Source organism: Hyla sarda, chromosome 5, assembly GCF_029499605.1.
Source record: "Hyla sarda isolate aHylSar1 chromosome 5, aHylSar1.hap1, whole genome shotgun sequence".
NCBI classification, from domain to species: domain Eukaryota; kingdom Metazoa; phylum Chordata; class Amphibia; order Anura; family Hylidae; genus Hyla; species Hyla sarda.
In genome coordinates, this window is record NC_079193.1 from 15906774 (window position 1) to 15928388 (window position 21615).

At 38.8% G+C, this 21615-nt stretch overlaps 1 protein-coding gene across 1 annotated transcript in view; it reads right to left on the reverse strand.

Moving 5' to 3' along the window:
* The window catches only part of LOC130272493 (scinderin-like), a 67704-nt gene extending 47549 nt beyond the window's left edge, over window positions 1-20155 (reverse strand). The window contains exons 1-3 of the mRNA XM_056518334.1: window positions 19963-20155; window positions 8772-8926; window positions 6894-7055 (exon numbers count right to left, since the gene is read on the reverse strand). Of these exons, the coding sequence (XP_056374309.1) occupies window positions 6894-7055; window positions 8772-8926; window positions 19963-20155 (510 nt within the window). The remainder of the gene's footprint in view (window positions 1-6893; window positions 7056-8771; window positions 8927-19962) is intronic.
* Between the last annotated feature and the right edge of the window lie 1460 nt (window positions 20156-21615).

Here is a 21615-nt window from a genome sequence, read left to right on the forward strand (position 1 = left end):
ATATATATTCTTTTTTATTTTTATTTTTTATACCGGAGTACCCCTTTAAGCTACAAAGAATCTTCCAGACCAGACAGCCACATTGCACTATAATGAGATATAGGACAAGGGTGAAGAACTGAATCTTTGGTTGATAAGACGGAAAGCCTTTAGGCTTTCCGTCTTATCAACCAAAGATTCAGTTCTTTGCCCTGGCCCAAAATCTCACTGTAGTGCCAAGTGGCTTGTGGGTACAGTCTTTGTATTTTGTGTATTGTTTGAATATTGTTTGAATACTGTAGTCAAGATGACTTTGAACTTTGGTGTCGGTGGAGACTTTTGAGATTAGTTTAGAGATGGAAACAAACCAATGAGAAAATCTCTAACAATGACTGAACCTCTCAAAACTAATTTTTTAGGAACCACTTGATTCAATGGCCTATTGGGATTCAAAAGTGACCGACAGGAGCAGGGACTCTTGTCAAAGGTAGGAGTCCCTGCTTCTGAACAATACACTGAGCAGCTCTACACATCCCTTCCCCAGGAATCTAGTGAGTGTAAGCGGTCACACATGTAGAATTGCTGCTTACCTATGGACCATTTAGCTAACAGGAGCACGGACTGTGCTAAAAGAATCCTAATTTTTTTTGTATCAGACATATTAAATTAATTGGTTTAAAATGGATTATCTAACGTTCTCCAATAGACGAACTGAGAAGGTCCGGCTTAGTGTAGAAGACTAAAACACAGCATTAAAGTTTGGGGCTGTTTTCCTATAGTACTAACACAGGGACTTCATTACCCTTACTTGTCTGGCCAATGACAGAAGAGCACCTACTCCTCTATACTATGCTATGAAATGTTGGAAATAAAGTGCACTGTACTGAACAGGCTGGCACTGTGTTGAGGAATGATTTACACTACAGCACAAAAGATGGCATGTGGAGGGAGAAAGGGTTACAGATGCACTGTGTTTGTGTAGTGCTATAGGAAAGAAACAGCTGCGCAGCAAGGAAGGGGTTATACTAAGCACTGAACTGCGACTGAAGACAAGCCTGCAGACTAAAGGGAAGAGGGAGGATAAGATCAAATGCGGGAGGCAGCACTCTGTACATACAGAAGTAGCACAGCAAGGAATGGGTTATACTAAGCACTGAACTGTTACTGAAGACAAACCTGCAGACTTAAGGGAAGAGGGAGGATACGATTAAATGCAGGAGGCAGCACTGTCTACATACAGAAGTAGAACAGTAAGGAATGGGTTATACTAAGCACTGAACTGTGACTAAAGACAAGCCTGCAGACTAAAGGGAAGCGGGAGGATGAGGGCGAGTCCTGATTACATACAGGAGGTTGCAATATGTACATACAGAAGCAGCACAGCAATAACACTAGGTACTAGGCACTGAACTGCTACTGAAGACAAGTCTGCAGACTAAAGGGAAGTTGTGGGGGGTTATATACAGGAGGCAACACTGTGTACAGACAGCAGTAGCACAGCAAGGAAGGGGTTACACTGAGCACATTGTCACGATTCGGCTGGCAGGAGGTGGATCCTCTGTGCCAGAGAGGGATTGGCGTGGACCGTGCTAGTGGGCCGGTTCTAAACTACTACTGGTATTCACCAGAGCCCGCCGCAAAGCGGGATGGTCTTGCAGCGGCGGTAGTAACCAGGTCGTATCCACTAGCAACGGTTCAACCTCTCTGACTGCTGAAGATAGGCGCGGTACAAGGGAGTAGACAAGAGCAAGGTCGGACGTAGCAGAAGGTCGGGGCAGGCAGCAAGGATCGTAGTCAGGGGCAACGGCAGGAGGTCTGGAACACAGGCTAGGAACACACTAGGAAACGCTTTCACTGGCACAATGGCAACAAGATCCGGCGAGGGAGTGCAGGGGAAGTGAGGTATACATAGGGAGTGCACAGGTGAACACACTAATTAGACCAACTGCGCCAATCAGTGGCGCAGTGGCCCTTTAAATCGCAGACACCCCACGCGCGCGCGCCCTAGGGAGCGGGGCCGCGCGCGCCGGGACAGGACCGACGGAGAGCGAGTCAGGTACGGGAGCCGGGGTGCGCATCCCGAGCGGGCGCCACCCGCATCGCGAATCGCATCCCGGCTGGGGGCGGTATCGCAGCGCACCCGGTCAGTAGATCTGACCGGGGCGCTGCAGTAGCGAGGATGTTGCGAGCGCTCCTGGGAGGAGCGGGGACCCGGAGCGCTCGGCGTAACAGTACCCCCCCCCCCCTTGGGTCTCCCCCTCTTCTTGGATCCTGAGAACCTGAGGACCAGACTTTTGTCTAGGATGTTGTCCTCAGGTTCCCAGGATCTCTCTTCAGGACCACAGCCCTCCCAATCAACCCAAAAAAATTTTTTCCCTCTGACCGTCTTGGAGGCCAGTATCTCCTTCACGGAGAAGATGTCAAAAGAACCGGAAACAGGAGTGGGAGAAACAAGTTTGGGAGAGAAACGGTTGATGATGAGTGGTTTAAGGAGAGAGACATGAAAGGCATTGGGAATACGAAGAGAAGGAGGAAGAAGAAGTTTGTAAGAGACAGGATTAATTTGGCACAAGATTTTGAAAGGACCAAGATAGCGTGGTCCCAGTTTGTAACTGGGGACACGGAAGCGGACATATTTAGCGGAGAGCCATACCTTGTCTCCGGGAGCAAAAATGGGGGAAGCTCTTCTTTTCTTATCGGCAAACTTTTTCATGCAAGATGAAGCCTGTAAAAGAGAATTTTGGGTCTCTTTCCATATGGTGGAAAGATCACGAGTCACTTCATCCACAGCGGGCAAACCAGAGGGCAAGGGAGTAGGGAGGGGGGGAAGAGGGTGACGGCCGTACACCACGAAAAATGGGGATTTAGCAGAAGATTCAGAGACTCTGAAGTTGTACGAGAATTCGGCCCATGGTAGAAGATCTGCCCAGTCATCCTGGCGGGAGGAAACAAAATGCCGTAAATAGTCACCCAGGACCTGGTTAATTCTTTCTACTTGCCCATTGGATTGAGGATGATAAGCAGAAGAGAAGTTTAATTTAATCTTGAGTTGTTTACAGAGAGCCCTCCAGAATTTTGACACGAATTGGACGCCTCTATCCGAGACGATCTGCGTGGGCAAACCGTGAAGACGAAAAATGTGTACAAAAAATTGTTTTGCCAACTGAGGCGCTGAAGGAAGACCAGGAAGAGGAATAAAATGTGCCATCTTGGAAAATCGATCAACGACCACCCAAACAACAGTGTTGCCACGGGATGGGGGTAAGTCTGTAATAAAGTCCATACCAATCAGAGACCACGATGGAGTAGTTCCTCTCCGCCGGAGAGAAGGTCCTAGAAAAAAAACCACAAGTAACAGCATGCCCGGAAGAATTTTTTTGTAGAAGGACCGCTCCAGCTCCCACAGAGGAGGCATCAACCTCCAATAGGAAGGGTTTAGATGGGTCAGGTCTGGAGAGCACGGGAGCAGAAGAAAAGGCAGACTTGAGCTGTTTAAATGCGTCTTCCGCTTGGGGAGACCAGGACTTAGGATTGGCATTCTTCTTGGTTAAAGCCACGATAGGAGCCACAATAGTGGAAAAATGTGGAATAAATTGTCTGTAATAATTGGCGAACCCCAAAAAACGTTGGATAGCACGGAGTCCGGAGGGGCGTGGCCAATCTAAGACGGCAGAGAGTTTATCTGGGTCCATTTGTAGTCCCTGGCCAGAGACCAAGTATCCTAGGAAAGGAAGAGATTGACATTCAAACAGACATTTCTCCATTTTGGCATAAAGTTGATTGTCTCGAAGTCTCTGAAGAACCATGCGGACATGCTGGCGATGTTCTTCTAAGTTGGCAGAAAAAATCAGAATATCGTCCAGATACACAACAACACAGGAATATAAGAGATCACGAAAAATTTCATTAACAAAGTCTTGGAAGACGGCAGGGGCGTTGCACAGGCCAAAGGGCATGACTAGATACTCAAAGTGACCATCTCTGGTGTTAAATGCAGTTTTCCATTCGTCCCCCTCCCTGATGCGGATGAGATTATAAGCACCTCTTAAGTCCAGTTTGGTAAAGATGTGGGCACCTTGAAGGCGATCAAAGAGTTCTGAGATAAGAGGTAGGGGGTAGCGGTTCTTTACCGTGATTTTATTAAGTCCGCGGTAATCAATGCAAGGACGTAGGGAGCCATCTTTTTTGGACACAAAGAAAAATCCAGCTCCGGCAGGAGAGGAGGATTTGCGGATAAAGCCTTTTTTTAAATTTTCCTGGATGTATTCAGACATAGCAAGAGTCTCTGGGGCGGACAGAGGATAAATTCTGCCCCGGGGTGGAGTAGTGCCCGGGAGGAGGTCAATAGGACAATCATAAGGCCTGTGAGGAGGTAAAGTCTCAGCTTGTTTTTTGCAAAATACGTCAGCATAGTCCATATAAGCCTTAGGGAGACCGGTTACAGGGGGACCCACAGGGTCACGGCAGGGAATACTGGGAACTGGTTTAAGACAGTCCTTGAAACAAGAAGTACCCCAGCTCTTGATCTCTCCTGTGGACCAATCAAGGGTTGGGGAATGGCGTTGAAGCCACGGTAGTCCAAGGAGAATTTCGGAAGTGCAATTGGAGAGGACCAAAAACTCAATTTTTTCGTGATGAGGTCCGATGCACATTAGGAGGGGCTCCGTGCGGTAACGCACGGTACAGTCCAATCTTTCATTGTTAACACAATTGATGTAGAGGGGTCTGGCGAGACTGGTCACCGGGATGTTGAACCTGTTGATGAGAGAGGCCAAAATAAAATTTCCTGCAGATCCGGAATCCAAGAAGGCCATAGTAGAGAAGGAGAAGGTAGAGGCAGATATCCGCACAGGCACAGTAAGGCGTGGAGAAGCAGAGTTGACATCAAGAACTGTCTCACCCTTGTGCGGAGTCAGCGTACATCTTTCCAGGCGGGGAGGACGGATAGGACAATCCTTCAGGAAGTGTTCGGTATCGGCACAGTACAGGCAAAGATTCTCCATGCGGCGTCGTGTCCTCTCTTGAGGTGTCAAGCGAGGCCGGTCAACTTGCATAGCCTCCACGGCGGGAGGCACAGGAACGGATTGCAGAGGACCAGAGGAGAGAGGAGCCGGGGAGAAAAAACGCCTCGTGCGAACAAAGTCCATATCCTGGCGGAGCTCCTGACGCCTTTCGGAAAAACGCATGTCAATGCGAGTGGCTAGATGAATGAGTTCATGCAGGTTAGCAGGAATTTCTCGTGCGGCCAGAACATCTTTAATGTTGCTGGATAGGCCTTTTTTAAAGGTCGCGCAGAGGGCCTCATTATTCCAGGATAATTCGGAAGCAAGAGTACGGAATTGGATGGCGTACTCGCCAACGGAAGAATTACCCTGGACCAGGTTCAGCAGGGCAGTCTCAGCAGAAGAGGCTCGGGCAGGTTCCTCAAAGACACTTCGAATTTCCGAGAAGAAGGAGTGTACAGAGGCAGTGACGGGGTCATTGCGGTCCCAGAGCGGTGTGGCCCATGACAGAGCTTTCCCAGACAGAAGGCTGACTACGAAAGCCACCTTAGACCTTTCAGTAGGAAACTGGTCCGACATCATCTCCAAGTGCAGGGAACATTGCGAAAGAAAGCCACGGCAAAACTTAGAGTCCCCATCAAATTTATCCGGCAAGGATAGTCGTAGGCCGGAAGCGGCCACTCGCTGCGGAGGAGGTGCAGGAGCTGGCGGAGGAGATGATTGCTGAAGCTGTGGTAGTAGCTGTTGTAGCATCACGGTCAGTTGAGACAGCTGGTGGCCTTGTTGCGCTATCTGTTGCGACTGCTGGGCGACCACCGTGGTGAGGTCGGCGACAACTGGCAGTGGAACTTCAGCGGGATCCATGGCCGGATCTACTGTCACGATTCGGCTGGCAGGAGGTGGATCCTCTGTGCCAGAGAGGGATTGGCGTGGACCGTGTCGGTGGACCGGTTCTAAGTTACTACTGGTATTCACCAGAGCCCGCCGCAAAGCGGGATGGTCTTGCAGCGGCGGTAGTAACCAGGTCGTATCCACTAGCAACGGCTCAACCTCTCTGACTGCTGAAGATAGGCGCGGTACAAGGGAGTAGACAAGAGCAAGGTCGGACGTAGCAGAAGGTCGGGGCAGGCAGCAAGGATCGTAGTCAGGGGCAACGGCAGGAGGTCTGGAACACAGGCTAGGAACACACTAGGAAACGCTTTCACTGGCACAATGGCAACAAGATCCGGCGAGGGAGTGCAGGGGAAGTGAGGAATACATAGGGAGTGCACAGGTGAACACACTAATTAGACCAACTGCGCCAATCAGTGGCGCAGTGGCCCTTTAAATCGCAGAGACCCGGCGCGCGCGCGCCCTAGGGAGCGGGGCCGCGCACGCCGGGACAGGACCGATGGAGAGCGAGTCAAGGAACGGGAGCCGGGGTGCGCATCGCGAGCGGGCGCCACCCGCATCGCGAATCGCATCCCGGCTGGGGGGCGGTATCGCAGCGCACCCGGTCAGTAGATCTGACCGGGGCGCTGCAGTAGCGAGGATGTTGCGAGCGCTCCGGGGAGGAGCGGGGACCCGGAGCGCTCGGCGTAACACACATTGAGGGAAGTTGTTTACAATGACAGTGGCCATTTCAGAAAATCTAGACATGGAGAAGATCAAACCAGAAGACATTTTTTAATTGAGTTTTAGATACTTTTGTGCAACTCTCAACTTGAAAAAAAGGAAAACATCGGTTGAATGTGACGTGATGTGTTAAAAATTACACAGACAACCCAGTGATTCATTAGGGCCATATGTAATACTTCAATTTTGCTGTGGTGGCACTGCAGGGAAACTGGACAGCTGAACTCTGGGGGAAATATGAACTTATGGTTAATACAGGTAGGTCAACAATGTGCTATGATAATGTGGTTTACTCACAGCTCCAACATCAATGATGAAACAATCTCCGGTATTGAAACTGGACCAACCAAAGGGAACCTCTGTAGCCCTGACCACTCTTCTCCCTTTGATATGTAGAAGTCGTCGTGCAGTGAGGTCATTGGTGACTGCATGTGTAAAACCAGAGGCCACTCCACCAGCCTGAGGAAAATATATAATTACATAGATGCTCATTCACAGATATGTCCTTATCCATAGAAGGCACTATGATAGTACTTATATTCTTGTATATAGGGGCAGTATTATTGTAGTTATATTCTTGTATATAGAATACAGTATTATAGTAGTTATATTCTTGTATATAGGAGGCAGTATTATAATAATTATATTCTTGTATATAGGGGCAGTATTATAGTAGTTATATTCTTGTATATAGGAGCAGTATTATAGCAGTTATATTCTTGTATATAGAAGCAGTATTATAGTAGTTATATTCTTGTATATAGGAGCAGTATTATAGTAGTTATATTCTTGTATATAGGAGCAGTATTATAGTAGTTATATTCGTGTATATAGGAGCAGTATTATAGTAGTTATATTCTTGTATATAGGAGCAGTATTATAGTAGTTATATTCTTGTATATAGGAGCAGTATTATAGTAGTTGTATTCTTGTACACAGGAGCAGTATTATAGTAGTTATATTCTTGTATATGGGAGCAATATTATAGTAGTTATATTCTTGTATATAGGAGGCAGTATTATAGTAGTTATATTCTTGTACACAGGAGCAGTATTATAGTAGTTATATTCTTGTATATGGGAGCAATATTATAGTAGTTATATTCTTGTATATAGGAGCAGTATTATAGTAGTTATATTCTTGTATATAGGAGGCAGCATTATAGTAGTTATATTCTTTTATATAGGAGCAGTATTATAGTAGTTATATTCTTGTATATAGGAGGCAGTATTAAAGTAGTTATATTCTTGTATATAGGAGCAGTATAATAGTAGTTATATTCTTGTATATAGGAGCAGTATTATAGTAGTTATATTCTTGTATATAGGAGCAGTATTATAGTAGTTATATTCTTGTATATAGGAGACAGTATTATAGTAGTTATATGCTTGTATATAGGAGCAGTATTATAGTAGTTATATTCTTGTATATGGGAGCAGTATTATAGCAGTTATATTATTGTATATGGGGGCAGTATTATAGTAGCTATATTCTTGTATATAGGAGGCAGTATTATAGTAGTTATATTCTTGTATATAGGAGCAGTATTATAGTATATTCTTGTATATAGGGGGCAGTATTATAGTAGATATATTCTTGTACATAGGAGCAGTATTATAGTAGTTATATTCTTGTATATAGGAGAAGTATTATAGTAGTTATATTCTTGTATATAGGAGCAGTATTATAGTAGATATATTCTTGTATATAGGAGCAGTATTATAGTAGTTATATTCTTGTATATAGGAGAAGTATTATAGTAGTTATATTCTTGTAGATAGGAGCAGTATTATAGTAGTTATATTCTTGTATATAGGGGGCAGTATTATAGTAGATATATTCTTGTACATAGGAGCAGTATTATAGTAGTTATATTCTTGTATATAGGAGCAGTATTATAGTAGATATATTCTTGTATATAGGAGCAGTATTATAGTAGTCATAGTCTTGTATATAGGAGCAGTATTATGGTAGTGATATTCTTGTTGCAAGTCACAAAGGACACTTGGTAAGGTTATGCAAATTAATGCAGTAGACAATGTAGGTAAACTCTGTAAATTATTACATTCTCAAGGACTTTTCCTTCTTGTGTTGTAATTTCAATATTAAGGAGTGTAGTATGAAAGAAAACCTGAATCAGGCTTCCTGAGATATGAATATCATAGTTTGTTTTACCTGATACTTGATGCCGGCTTTAAAATGACCTAGAAATGTGTTGCTCTCAAACCCTTGGAGCTCCCGGTACTGTACGGCTGCTCCACCGAGGTGGTCGTCCATCTGTACAGTAAATATGGCCGCGGCTGTGCTCTCATCCTGGGTGCATTCACTTCCTAAGAGCGTTATATTGTACAAATATTAGTTACATTATTTACATAATACTACAGAACATAAGACAAAGATTTTTAAACTTCTCCGAGTTTCATATTCTTTGTATTCTTGTACCAAGTTTGAGGTTAGACTTTCCTTTACTAAAAGATTGCAATATCCCTGCATCTTAAAGGGGTTATCCAGGAAAAACTTTTTATTTTTTTATATCTCAACTGGCTCCAGAAAGTTAAACAGATTTGTAAATTACTTCTATAAAAAAAAAATCTTAATCCTTTCAGTACTTATGAGCTGCTGAAGTTGAGTAGTTCTTTTCTGTCTAAGTGCTCTCTGATGACACGTGTCTCGGGAACTGTCCAGTTTAGAAGCAAATCCCCATAGCAAACCTCTTCTACTCTGTGCAGTTCCCGAGACGAGCAGAGATGTCAGCAGAGAGCACTGTTGCCAGACAGAAAACAACAACTCAACTTCAGCAGCTGATAACTATTGAAAGGATTAAGATTTTTTTAATAGAAGTAATTTACAAATCTGTTTAACTTTCTGGAGCCAGTTGATATAGAAAAAAAAAACGTTTATTCCTGGAATACCCCTTTAATACCCTGGCCAAGGCAGAGTAGTTTGATGGTGCCCCTGGTGGCCACGGTTTGTTGGTGTGCCTGTTGGCCACGGCATGTGCTCCATGAGGAGCTCTGTATAGATCAGTGGTCTTCAACCTGCGGACCTCCAGATGTTGCAAAACTACAACTCCCAGCATGCCCGGACAGCCAACGGCTGTCCGGGCATGCTGGGAGTTGTAGTTTTGCAACATCTGGAGGTCCACAGGTTGGAGACCACTGGTATAGATGGTGCTATATACATGTATTATAAATATTCATTTCCTCCATTGGCTCCTCTGTTTCTGCAGCCTGCTGGATACTTGTTCACAATCATATAGTACATATTCTAGGATGCTCCTAGACTAGGATTAAGAGGGCTTGAAAATAGTTCTAGGCCATGTAGGACACAAATACAGAAGGACATTAAAGGGGTACTCCAGTGGAAAACTTTTTATTATTTAAATCAATTGGTTCCAGAAAGTTGAGCAGATTTGTAAATTACTTCTATTAAAAAAATCTTAATCCTTCCAGTACCTATTAGCTGCTGAATACTACAGAGGAAATGGTTTTCTTTTTACAACACAGAGCTCTCTGCTGACATCACGACCACAGTGCTCTCTGCTGACATCTCTGTCCATTTTAGGAACTGTCCAGAGCAGCAAATGTTTGCTATGGGGATTTTCTTCTACTCTGGACAGTTCTTAAAACGGACAGAGATGTCAGCAGAGAGCACTGTGCTCGTGATGTCAGCAGAGAGCTCTGTGTTCCAAAAAGAAAATAATTTCCTCTGTAGTATTCAGCAGCTAATAAGTACTGGAAGGATTAAGATTGTTTAAGAGAAGTAACTTACAAATCTATTTAACTTTCTGGCTCCAGTTGATTTAAAAAAAAAAAAAAAAAGTTTTCCACGGGAGAACCCCTTTAATCTCCAAAATTTGTAAAATTCTCAGATTTTATTTTACATTGTTAAAGTAGAGCCAGGGACGTGCTAAGACATTTTGGGGGGTGGGGGGCAGGGGCTCAGGTAGTAAAAAAAAAAGGGCACTTCTAATTAAACAATGTTTGTAAAAACCTTATACATATGTTAAAGGGGTTCTCCGGTGGAAAACATTTATTTTTTTTTCTTAAATCAACTGGTGCCAAAAAGTTAAACAGATTTGTAAATGACTTCTATTAAAAAAAATCTTAATCCTTCCAGTACTTATTATACTGGATAGGAAATTATTTTCTTTTTGGAACACAGAGCTCTCTGCTGACATCTCTGTCCATTTTAGGAACTGTCCAGAGCAGCATATGTTTGCTATGGGGATTTTCTCCTACTCTGGACAGTTCTTAAAACGAACAGAGATGTCAGCAGAGAGCACTGTGCTCGTGATGTCAGCAGAGAGCTCTACATTCCAAAAAGAAAAGAATTTCCTCTGCAGTATTCGGCAGCTAATAAGTACTGGAAGTATCAAGATTTTTTAATAGAAGTCATTTACAAATCTGTTTAACTGTCTGGCACCAGTTGATTTAAAAAAAAAAAAAAAAAAAAAAAATTTCCACCGGAGTACCTCTTTAACACAACACAATTCCTGAGGTAAGGGACCTCCGGCAGTCATGTCAGCTGAATGGGACCCGTATCACCCCATGGAGGTCCCAATTAGAAATGAGCGAACTTACAGTAAATTCGATTCGTCACGAACTTCTCGGCTCGGCAGTTGATGACTTATCCTGCATAAATGAGTTCAGCTTTCCGGTGCTCCGGTGGGCTGGAAAAGGTGGATACAGTCCTAGGAAAGAGTCTCCTAGGACTGTATCCACCTTTTCCAGCCCACCGGAGCACCTGAAAGCTGAACTAATTTATGCAGGATAAGTCATCAACTGCCGAGCTGAGAAGTTCGTGACAAATCGAATTTACTGTAAGTTCGCTCATCTCTAGTCCCAATCAATGAGGGCATTAGAGGGTAGGTGCATTAAAAGGGCCGGAGCTCAAGCCTCCTTTTTGATTCTCTGTGTGCTCGTCCCTGGGTAGAGCCGACACGTTTCAGACAGTTAACTAAATGTTAAAATGCAGGGCAAATCCCTAAACATGGGCAAAGTCCTCCGGATGAACAGAGGGTTATGGGGGCTCTTATATGAGAAATATCTGTGAATTTTGTGTAAAGTCTGAGAATTTTATGACTTCTGAGCTGAAAGTCTTTTTGTATTTGTGTCCTACGTTTTAAATAATTGACATCATGGAACATGGGAGGCGAGGGGGGGGGGAGGGGCACATGAAACCATCTTTCCTTCGGCAGACAGAATCTGGTCCATAGGTCGCCTACAGGCGTGAAGATATAACCATAACACAGACATAGCTGAGACAGTCGTATGGTATTTCCCCGCGATTCCCATGTCTAGCCGTAAATACCTTCTCTATGCAGTATTCATAGGAGCAGCCTAGGTGAGCATCTCAGATCATGTGACTTAGATACTGGGACAGGTAAGACGCCTACTAGTGTTCAGCGCGAATATTCGAAATGCAAATTTTTAGCGGGAATATCGGCACTTGGCGATTTCACAAATATTTAGAATATAGCGCTATATATTCGTAATGGCGAATATTTTTTTTTTCTTCACAGTACACATCACAACAATGTGAGTCGTTGTGGAGCGAGAATATTTCATATATGCGAATATTCGTGAATATCGTCACTTCCAGAGGACACCGACCCCTCCCTTCTTTTAGCTTTAGATAGGGCAGGTTAGTTTAGCCTTATAGGTTCTAGTGTAGGGTAAAGAGTTAGGTAGTTGAAAGAAATAATCGCGCGTTGGCACTATACGAATTTCATTACGATTTTCGCATTGGAAAAAAGTGAATGAACATAGCGAATATGCGGATTTTGCGAACATAGGACGAATATTCATCCATGCATTAGCGAAATATCGCAAATTCGAATATGGCCCCTACCGCTCATCACTAATGCCTACGAGATACTCTGCCATGGCTTGGGTGTATAGATGGAGGGCTAAGAGAGTGAATTAAATCCTTTACCTGGGCAAAGAAAATTCTAGCAATGAATCAGCAACTAGCAATAGCGTTAAAGTGTTCCTGTCGTCAACAAAAACTTTTTATATAATATAGATAATACCGTTATATGTATCTTTGTAATATACATTGGTTAGAAATTGTGTATATTTGTGGGTGAAAAAATGGTGTCCCTGCAGCTATTGTCTTTGTGTCTCTATGATGAGTCCAAACACAGGAAGTGAGGGCGGGACAAGCAGGGCTCTGTGCAGGCTCCTGGCTTGTCAATCATCCTGATGTCAATCATCCAGGAGCTTGTTATAGAGCCTCAGTGCACACTGTCCTGCTTTTTCTCAGTGCACAGAGCCCTGCTTGTCCTCAGTACACAGAGCCCTGCTTGTCCTCAGTATACAGAGCCCTGCTTGTCCTCAGTATACAGAGCCCTGCTTGTCCACCCTCACTTCCTGTATTTGGACTCCTCATAGAGACACACAGGCAACAGCTGTAGGGACAAAAATATATTAATTTTTTAAACAATGTACATTACAAATATACAAATAATGGTATTATTTACATTATATCATAAGTTTTTGTTGACGACAGGTCCACTTTAAAGCAATCTGCAGGTCATACAATTCCCCACTATAATACCCAAGGTGTCTCCACTGTAGATGTAGCATTATATGTAACACCAAGTGTTGGGTCAAAAACTTGCCAATCCCACCAATCCTAAATGCCCACGAAATGTCTCATGTCTATAGAGATATCCAGACCCTCCCCTAAGTCAACAAGGGTAAACCGGGATTTATGGGTCACTATTTTCTTTGTTGGGATAATTGGCGCAACCAATGCAGGGTAACCACTTATGTCCACTGCTGAATCGGCAACAATATATGGTTGTATCATGGCCGTGTTATAGGAGCGGCAGATCGGTCATATAATCGATGCAGTGAATGCTCATCTCATGGGGCCATCTTTGGATTCACTTATTTTAGAATCTTCAATCTCGTTTTTGCAATACGGTTCCCATATCCGGTTTCAGTGAAAAAAACATATGGAACCGTATTGCAAACCGTATGTATAGATAATTCATAGAAAACCGTATGTATAGATAATTCATAGAAAACCGTATGTATAGATAATTCATAGAAAACCGTATGTATAGACAATTCATAGAAAACCGTATGTATAGACAATTCATAGAAAACCGTATGCATAGATAATTCATAGCAAACCGTATGTATAGATAATTCATAGAAAACCGTATGTATAGATAATTCATAGAAAACCGTATGTGTAGACAATTCATAGAAAAACGTATGTATAGATAATTCATAGAAAACCGTATGTATAGATAATTCATAGAAAACCGTATGTATAGATAATTCATAGAAAACCGTATGTATAGATAATTCATAGAAAACCGTATGTATAGATAATTCATAGAAAAACGTATGTATAGATAATTCATAGAAAACCGTATGTATAGACAATTCATAGAAAACCGTATGTATAGACAATTCATAGCAAACCGTATGTATAGATAATTCATAGAAAACCGTATGTATAGACAATTCATAGCAAACCGTATGTATAGATAATTCATAGAAAACTGTATGTATAGATAATTCATAGAAAACTGTATGTATAGATAATTCATAGAAAACCGTATGTATAGATAATTCATAGAAAACCGTATGTATAGATAATTCATAGAAAACCGTATGTATAGACAATTCATAGAAAACCGTATGTATAGATAATTCATAGAAAACCGTATGTATAGACAATTCATAGAAAACCGTATGTATAGATAATTCATAGAAAAACGTATGCATAGATAATTCATAGAAAACCGTATGTATAGACAATTCATAGAAAACCGTATGTATAGATAATTCATAGAAAACCGTATGTATAGATAATTTATAGAAAACCGTATGTATAGATAATTCATAGAAAACCGCATGTATAGACAATTCATAGAAAACCGTATGTATAGATAATTCATAGAAAACCACATGTATAGACAATTCATAGAAAACCGTATGTATAGATAATTCATAGAAAACCGTATGTATAGATAATTCATAGAAAACTGTATGTATAGATAATTCATAGAAAACCGCATGTATAGATAATTAATAGAAAACCGTATGTATAGATAATTCATAGAAAACCGTATGTATAGACAATTCATAGAAAACCGTATGTATAGACAATTCATAGAAAACCGTATGTATAGATAATTCATAGAAAACCGTATGTATAGACAATTCATAGAAAACCGTATGTATAGATAATTCATAGAAAACCGTATGTATAGATAATTCATAGAAAACCGTATGTATAGATAATTCATAGAAAAACGTATGCATAGATAATTCATAGCAAACCGTATGTATAGATAATTCATAGAAAACCGTATGTATAGATAATTCATAGAAAACCGTATGTATAGACAATTCATAGAAAACCGTATGTATAGATAATTCATAGAAAACCGTATGTATAGACAATTCATAGAAAACCGTATGTATAGATAATTCATAGAAAACCGTATGTATAGACAATTCATAGAAAACCGTATGTATAGATAATTCATAGAAAACCGTATGTATAGATAATTCATAGAAAACCGTATGTATAGACAATTCCTAGAAAACCGTATGTATAGATAATTCATAGAAAACCGTATGTATAGATAATTCATAGAAAACCGTATGTATAGATAATTCATAGAAAACCGTATGTATAGATAATTCATAGAAAACCGTATGTATAGATAATTCATAGAAAACCGTATGTATAGATAATTCATAGAAAACCGTATGTATAGACAATTCATAGAAAACCGTATGTATAGATAATTCATAGAAAAACGTATGCATAGATAATTCATAGCAAACCGTATGTATAGATAATTCATAGAAAACCGTATGTATAGATAATTAATAGAAAACCGTATGTGTAGACAATTCATAGAAAAACGTATGTATAGATAATTCATAGAAAACCGTATGTATAGATAATTCATAGAAAACCGTATGTATAGATAATTCATAGAAAACCGTATGTATAGATAATTCATAGAAAACCGTATGTATAGACAATTCATAGCAAACCGTATGTATAGATAATTCATAGAAAACTGTATGTATAGATAATTCATAGAAAACCGTATGTATAGATAATTCATAGAAAACCGTATGTATAGATAATTCATAGAAAACCGTATGTATAGATAATTCATAGAAAACCGTATGTATAGATAATTCATAGAAAACCACATGTATAGACAATTCATAGAAAACCGTATGTATAGATAATTCATAGAAAACCGTATGTATAGACAATTCATAGAAAACCGTATGTATAGATAATTCATAGAAAACCGTATGTATAGATAATTCATAGAAAACCGTATGTATAGACAATTCATAGAAAACCGTATGTATAGATAATTCATAGAAAACCGTATGTATAGATAATTCATAGAAAACCGTATGTATAGACAATTCATAGAAAACCGTATGTATAGATAATTCATAGAAAAACGTATGCATAGATAATTCATAGAAAACCGTATGTATAGATAATTCATAGAAAACCGTATGTATAGACAATTCATAGAAAACCATATGTATAGATAATTCCTAGAAAACCGTATGTATAGACAATTCATAGAAAACCGTATGTATAGATAATTCATAGAAAACCGTATGTATAGATAATTCATAGAAAACCGTATGTATAGACAATTCATAGAAAACCGTATGTATAGATAATTAATAGAAAACCGTATGTATAGATAATTCATAGAAAACCGTATGTATAGATAATTCATAGAAAACCGTATGTATAGATAATTAATAGAAAACCGTATGTATAGATAATTCATAGAAAACCGTATGTATAGATAATTCATAGAAAACCGTATGTATAGATAATTCATAGAAAACCGTATGTATAGATAATTCATAGAAAACCGTATGTATAGATAATTCATAGAAAACCGTATGTATAGATAATTCATAGAAAACCGTATGTATAGACAATTCATAGAAAACCGTATGTATAGATAATTCATAGAAAACCGTATGTGTAGACAATTCATAGAAAACCGTATGTATAGATAATTCATAGAAAACCGTATGTATAGACAATTCATAGAAAACCATATGTATAGATAATTCCTAGAAAACCGTATGTATAGACAATTCATAGAAAACCGTATGTATAGATAATTCATAGAAAACCGTATGTATAGATAATTCATAGAAAACCACATGTATAGACAATTCATAGAAAACCGTATGTATAGATAATTCATAGAAAACCGTATGTATAGACAATTCATAGAAAACCGTATGTATAGATAATTCATAGAAAACCGCATGTATAGACAATTCATAGAAAACCGTATGTATAGATAATTCATAGAAAACCGTATGTATAGATAATTCATAGAAAACCGTATGTATAGACAATTCATAGAAAACCGTATGTATAGATAATTCATAGAAAAACGTATGCATAGATAATTCATAGAAAACCGTATGTATAGATAATTCATAGAAAACCGTATGTATAGATAATTCATAGAAAACCGTATGCATAGATAATTCATAGAAAACCGTATGTATAGATAATTCATAGAAAACCGTATGTATAGACAATTCATAGAAAACCATATGTATAGATAATTCCTAGAAAACCGTATGTATAGACAATTCATAGAAAACCGTATGTATAGATAATTCATAGAAAACCGTATGTATAGATAATTCATAGAAAACCGTATGTATAGACAATTCATAGAAAACCGTATGTATAGATAATTAATAGAAAACCGTATGTATAGATAATTCATAGAAAACCGTATGTATAGATAATTCATAGAAAACCGTATGTATAGATAATTAATAGAAAACCGTATGTATAGATAATTCATAGAAAACCGTATGTATAGATAATTCATAGAAAACCGTATGTATAGATAATTCATAGAAAACCGTATGTATAGATAATTCATAGAAAACCGTATGTATAGATAATTCATAGAAAACCGTATGTATAGATAATTCATAGAAAACCGTATGTATAGATAATTCATAGAAAACCGTATGTATAGACAATTCATAGAAAACCGTATGTATAGATAATTAATAGAAAACCGTATGTGTAGACAATTCATAGAAAACCGTATGTATAGATAATTCATAGAAAACCGTATGTATAGATAATTAATAGAAAACCGTATGTATAGATAATTCATAGAAAACCGTATGTATAGATAATTCATAGAAAACCGTATGTATAGATAATTCATAGAAAACCGTATGTATAGATAATTCATAGAAAACTGTATGTATAGATAATTCATAGAAAACCGTATGTGTAGATAATTCATAGAAAACCGTATGTATAGATAATTCATAGAAAACCGTATGTATAGATAATTCATAGAAAACCGTATGTATAGATAATTCATAGAAAACCGTATGTATAGATAATTCATAGAAAACCGTATGTATAGATAATTCATAGAAAACCGTATGTATAGACAATTCATAGAAAACCGTATGTATAGATAATTAATAGAAAACCGTATGTGTAGACAATTCATAGAAAACCGTATGTATAGATAATTCATAGAAAACCGTATGTATAGACAATTCATAGAAAACCGTATGTATAGATAATTCATAGAAAACCGTATGTATAGATAATTAATAGAAAACCGTATGTATAGATAATTCATAGAAAACCGTATGTATAGATAATTCATAGAAAACCGTATGTATAGACAATTCATAGAAAACCGTATGTATAGATAATTCATAGAAAAACGTATGTGTAGATAATTCATAGAAAACCGTATGTATAGACAATTCATAGAAAACCGTATGTATAGATAATTAATAGAAAACCGTATGTGTAGACAATTCATAGAAAACCGTATGTATAGATAATTCATAGAAAACCGTATGTATAGACAATTCATAGAAAACCGTATGTATAGATAATTCATAGAAAACCGTATGTATAGATAATTCATAGAAAACCGTATGTATAGATAATTCATAGAAAACCGTATGTATAGATAATTAATAGAAAACCGTATGTGTAGACAATTCATAGAAAACCGTATGTATAGATAATTCATAGAAAACCGTATGTATAGACAATTCATAGAAAACCGTATGTATAGATAATTCATAGAAAACCGTATGTATAGATAATTAATAGAAAACCGTATGTATAGATAATTCATAGAAAACCGTATGTATAGATAATTCATAGAAAACCGTATGTATAGACAATTCATAGAAAACCGTATGTATAGATAATTCATAGAAAAACGTATGTGTAGATAATTCATAGAAAACCGTATGTATAGACAATTCATAGAAAACCGTATGTATAGATAATTAATAGAAAACCGTATGTGTAGACAATTCATAGAAAACCGTATGTATAGATAATTCATAGAAAACCGTATGTATAGACAATTCATAGAAAACCGTATGTATAGATAATTCATAGAAAACCGTATGTATAGATAATTCATAGAAAACCGTATGTATAGATAATTCATAGAAAACCGTATGTATAGACAATTCATAGAAAACCGTATGTATAGATAATTCATAGAAAAACGTATGTGTAGATAATTCATAGAAAACCGTATGTATAGACAATTCATAGAAAACCGTATGTATAGATAATTAATAGAAAACCGTATGTGTAGACAATTCATAGAAAACCGTATGTATAGATAATTCATAGAAAACCGTATGTATAGACAATTCATAGAAAACCGTATGTATAGATAATTCATAGAAAACCGTATGTATAGATAATTCATAGAAAACCGTATGCCAACCGTAACATCCAGTTGTGTAGGTTTTGCATAATTTACGGCTTTATCAGTAATTTTTTTCCGTACACAAAACCTTAGTCTACTACAGTTTTATGTCCAGGTGAAAAACTGGATACAACTCGTATACGGTTTTTTAAAAATGGTGGTCTATGGGAACCGTACTGAACCGTATGTGCGCACGGTTCCATCCGGTTTGCACGATATGGTTTTGCAGTTTGCACACATTTTAAAGTTCTTCCCACAAATAGAACAAGAAGAACAAACATAAAACCGTATCCGTTTTTTTTTCTTCAAAAAACGTAATAAACCAAATACAACCGGACATCCGTTTTCAAACCGAATACGGTTTTAAACCGTACAGAGGTATATACGGTTGTACACGGTTGTATACGGTTCGGTCCGGTTTTGAGACATTTTTTTTTTTTACAAAAAACTGGATACGGGAACCGTATTGCAAAAACGAGACGTGAATGCCGCCTTAGTGAGGGGTGATTCTGTTGCCATATTAGCTCAGTACAAATAAATAAAAAATATATATATATATAAAACGAAAAAGACATTGACACTTACCGAGCCAAAAATGCAGATTGTAAACCTTGAACAGGGGCATCTCCTTAGTATGGAGGATTATATAGGCGTCTCCGATGTAGAAGTTCCCGTACTGCTCCACAGGGACCGGCACCAACTTCAGATTCTCAATCCTCCAGATCTGGAGTCCACCTTTCTGTCCGGCCTTCTCAAACTCTTTGTGTTTCACATCCATGGCTGCTCAATCCCCGAGATGTGAGGAGGACCGAGGCTTCTCCCTGCAATGGTATCTGGATGCAGAGTGCACCCATAATATACCAGATAAGAGGAAGGAGGAGACTCCATCAGGCTGGAGATCTTCCAATCCCATCGTAATAATACCATAAACTGAGGGCAGCCCGGCTACACCTGATAGAACTGCGAGGTGAACCGGGTGAAATCTTTGATACATGTTCCCCTATCAGTCCAGTAACCTGATAGGGGAACATGTATCAAAGATCTCACCCCATTTTGTGTTTACATTTTTGCGCAAAATTTGGCGCAAACAGTTTTTTTGCGTCTTTTTTTGAGTACATCCTAGTGGAGCATTTCCTCCAGGTGTGTAGGTTTCGGTGTACCTTGGAGTGACATATTCAGTACGCACAAATTTATTAAAGGGGTACTACGGTGGAAAACTTTTGTTTATATATATATATATATATATATATATATATATATATATATATATATATAAATCAACTGGTGCCAGAAAGTTAAACAGATTTGTAAATTACTTCTATTAAAAAATCTTAATCCTTTCAGTACTTATTAGCTGCTGAAAAATACAGAGGAAATTCTTTTCATTTTGAAACACAGAGCTCTCTGCTGACATCATGAGCACAGTGCTCTCTGCTGACATCTCTGTCCATTTTAAAGGGGTACTCCGGTGGAAAACTTTTTTTTTTTTTTTTTTAAATCAACTGGTGCCAGAATGTTAAACAGATTTGTAAATTACTTCTATTAAAAAATCTTAATCCTTCCAGTACTTATTAGCTACGGAATACTACAGAAAAAATTGTTTTCTATTTGGAACACAGAGCTCTTTGCTGACATCACGAGCACAGTGCTCTCTGCTGACATCTCTGTCCATTTTAAGAACTGTCCAGAGCAGGAGAAAATCCCCATAACAAACATATGCTGCTCTGGACAGTTCCTAAAATGGACAGCAGAGGTCAGCAGAGAGCTCTGTGTTCGTGATGTCAGAGTGTTCCAAAAAGAAAATAATTTTCTCTGTAGTATTCAGCAGCTAATAAGTACTGGAAGGATTAAGATTTTTTTTTTTATAGAAGTAATTTACAAATCTGTTTAACTTTCCGGCACCAGTTGAGTTAAAAAATTTTTTTTTCCACCGGAGTACCCCTTTAAGAACTGTCCAGAGTAGGAGAAAATCCCAATAGCAAACATATGCTGCTCTGGACAGTTCCTAAAGTGGTCAGAGATGTCAGCAGAGAGCACTGTAGTAATGATGTCAGCAGAGAGCACTGTGCTCGTGATGTCAGCAGAGAGCTCTGTGTTCCGAAAAGAAAAGAATTTCCTCTGTAGTATTCAGCAGCTAATAAGTACTGGAAGGATTAATTTTTTTTAATAGAAGTAATTTACAAATCTGTTTTATTTTCTGACACCAGTTGATTTAAACTGCGTACATTTTATTTACCC